The sequence below is a fragment of the Lipotes vexillifer genome, unplaced genomic scaffold (genome assembly GCF_000442215.2).
Source record: "Lipotes vexillifer unplaced genomic scaffold, Lipotes_vexillifer_v1.1 scaffold636, whole genome shotgun sequence".
NCBI classification, from domain to species: Eukaryota; Metazoa; Chordata; class Mammalia; order Artiodactyla; family Lipotidae; genus Lipotes; species Lipotes vexillifer.
This window is the reverse complement of record NW_006786547.1, coordinates 1,318,749-1,321,280: the sequence shown is the minus strand read 5'-3', so window position 1 is coordinate 1,321,280 and position 2,532 is coordinate 1,318,749. Positions and strand designations below refer to the sequence as shown.

At 57.5% G+C, this 2,532-nt stretch overlaps 1 protein-coding gene across 1 annotated transcript in view; it reads right to left on the bottom strand.

Annotated features, from left to right (window-relative positions):
• Window positions 1-2,532, bottom strand: part of SEC16A (SEC16 homolog A, endoplasmic reticulum export factor) — a 26,639-nt gene that overhangs the window by 1,141 nt on the left and 22,966 nt on the right. Inside the window, exons 30-31 of the mRNA XM_007459017.1 lie at window positions 1,985-2,059; window positions 151-228 (exon numbers count right to left, since the gene is read on the bottom strand). Coding sequence (XP_007459079.1) covers window positions 151-228; window positions 1,985-2,059 — 153 coding nt within the window. The remainder of the gene's footprint in view (window positions 1-150; window positions 229-1,984; window positions 2,060-2,532) is intronic.

Sequence of the window (2,532 nt, the reverse complement as noted above, 5' to 3'; positions counted from 1 at the left end):
CACACAAGCAGTGGCAGCAGGAACCGGCGGGGGCACCCCCACCCAGGGCCGTGGCAGAGCCGGAGGGGGTGAGCGGGCGAGTCGGGGTCTCGCCGGGGGAGCCCCCCCGCCGGCTCCCACCCACCCCGGGGAGACAGCAGGGGCACTTACTTGTGCAAACTGAGCAGGGCTGTAGAAGGGCACCGCTGCGGCGGGAGGGCCCCCTGCGGGGGCGTGAGCACCCAGAGCCTGAGAAGCACAGAGAGCGCACCTCAACAACCAACAGTGCACGGCGGCTTGTTTCATTTGCAAATACAGGTACTATTTCTGAGAAAGGGTTTTTAATATCAATACTTTCAAATGTGCCACAGAAGCTGGTCAAAGATACCTCTTGCGGGCTTCCCTGGTGGCGCGGTGGTTGGGAGTCCGCCTGCCGATGCAGGGGGCGCGGGATCGTGCCCCGGTCTGGGGGGGGATCCCACATGCCGCGGAGCGGCTGGGCCCGTGGGCCATGGCCGCTGGGCCTGCGCGTCCGGAGCCTGTGCTCCGCAGGGGGAGAGGCCGCAGCGGTGAGGGGCCCGCGTACCGCAAAAAAAACAAAAAAAACAAAAACAAAAACAAAAAAGATACCTCTTGCAACGCTGTATTTAATTATTTAATGGTTCATAGAAAAATGGTAAAAACCAAAGCAACATGCAGAGTACGATGCTTTAGAACCAGAGCACACACGTGAGGTGGCACGGAGCTCTGAGCGGGCACTCAGTGCCAGGGTGAGCCCTTAGTAGGTGCTTTTGATTGCTTTAGACCTCTGGTGTCCAGCTACAAAATCCAGCGTTTTAATTCACAAATAAAACAAGTCACACGAAGCCTTTCTGCCAAGCCGAGGGAAAAGCTTAGTGCCCCAATGCAGAGAAGATAAAGTATTCCTTTATTCCCCCCGGAGTGACCCCGGACAGCTGCCACTGCCTCACTCTGCCTGCCTAAAATAAACCTCCTCGCGCTTGATCAGAAAACAGAATTCTCTCTTTCAAATGAGAGCATCCTGACCCAGGGGGCTTCTGGCACACACGCGCACACGCACACACACACTCACTCTCTCTCTCTCTCTCTCTCTCTCTCTCTGACGCTATGCCTATGGCTATAGTCATTTGAAAAAACCAATTCAGAAAGAGCGCTTCCACAGAACTCGTCCGTTCACTACAAGCTTCTTGGGGTCGGTTCGATGGTTGATTGTGTCTGGCTATTCAATACCACCCTTTAAAAACTTCTAAAGAAAGGAACACTGCATCCTCAGGCATGTGATGGCTGGGAGGTGACAAGTAATGTCAGTGGCCAGGGGCACGATGACCGACCAGCATAGCGATCTCAAAGGAAAGACAGACAACCCCGTTCAAATCCATGTCCAGCGCACACGGCCAGCCACAGGTACCTGGTTAAAATGCTGGCTCACTTCACGTGATAACGAGCTCAGTGAACTACAGCGCGAAAGCTACAAAACAGCAAGAACACACAGATACAGACAAATACAAAAATCAACATGCGTGTCACTGCTCCAAGCTGGCGGTTTAATTCCAAAGAGCTTTATGACGCTGTTAGAATCAGTACAGCTCGATGGGAAAAAAGCCAGAGTCAGCCTGAAACTCCTATTTTCATGTACAGTTTTTACTGGAAATGACCCTTGGTTGCGGGGAGGGAGGTCTGCCCAGGCCTGGGCCCAAGGCAGCCAGGCCTCGTGCCCCCCGAGGGACCGAGGACAAGAGGGCCCGGCAGAGGGGCGAGCCCGGCTGCCGAACACACACGCAGCCCTTCACCCTAGTCAGAGCTCCCAAACAACTCTGCAGAAACAAGCGTGACTTTAAGGAATACGACACTTTTTGAGTTCTAGAAAGTTTCTGAGCTGCCCTTTTCCTGCGCATTAACTTCGTTTGAAAGAAGCCACCTGGACAGTGAAACGAGCGTCCTCGGCCCAGACCTTCAGCAGATGCGCTCATCCGGCGCCGTTTACCTCTCCTCCCTGGGAACCGTCCGCTCCGGAGGGTGGGCGTTCCGGTCCAGGGAGCGACGCCGCAGAACTGAGCACCTGCCGGGAGAGCAGGGAGGCCAGCTACTGCAAAGCCCGTGCGTCGGAGGCACCCACCGAGGCAGGACCACCCAGGACGGCCCGCTCGACCCCACGGGGCGCTCCTGCTGAGGCTGTGAAAGGGTGCCGCGTGGACCTGCTATTCCAACACCCGCATGCATCCTTACTGAGCGCCTGCCGTGAGCCCCACCGCGGCCCTGCGATCCGCGCTCTCGTCGGCCCGTCCACAGGGCAGGACGCTGAGGCTCAGAGGCGCTGAGGGACCCCCCACCTTTAAAAAGCTAATTACTGGGGCTTCCCTGGTGGCGCAGTGGTTGAGAGTCCGCCTGCCGATGCAGGGGACACGGGGTCGTGCCCCAGTCTGGGAAGATCCCACATGCCGTGGAGCGGCAGGGCCCGTGAGCCATGGCCGCTGAGCCTGCGCATCCGGAGCCTGTGCTCCGCAACGGGAGAGGCCACAACAGTGAGAGGCC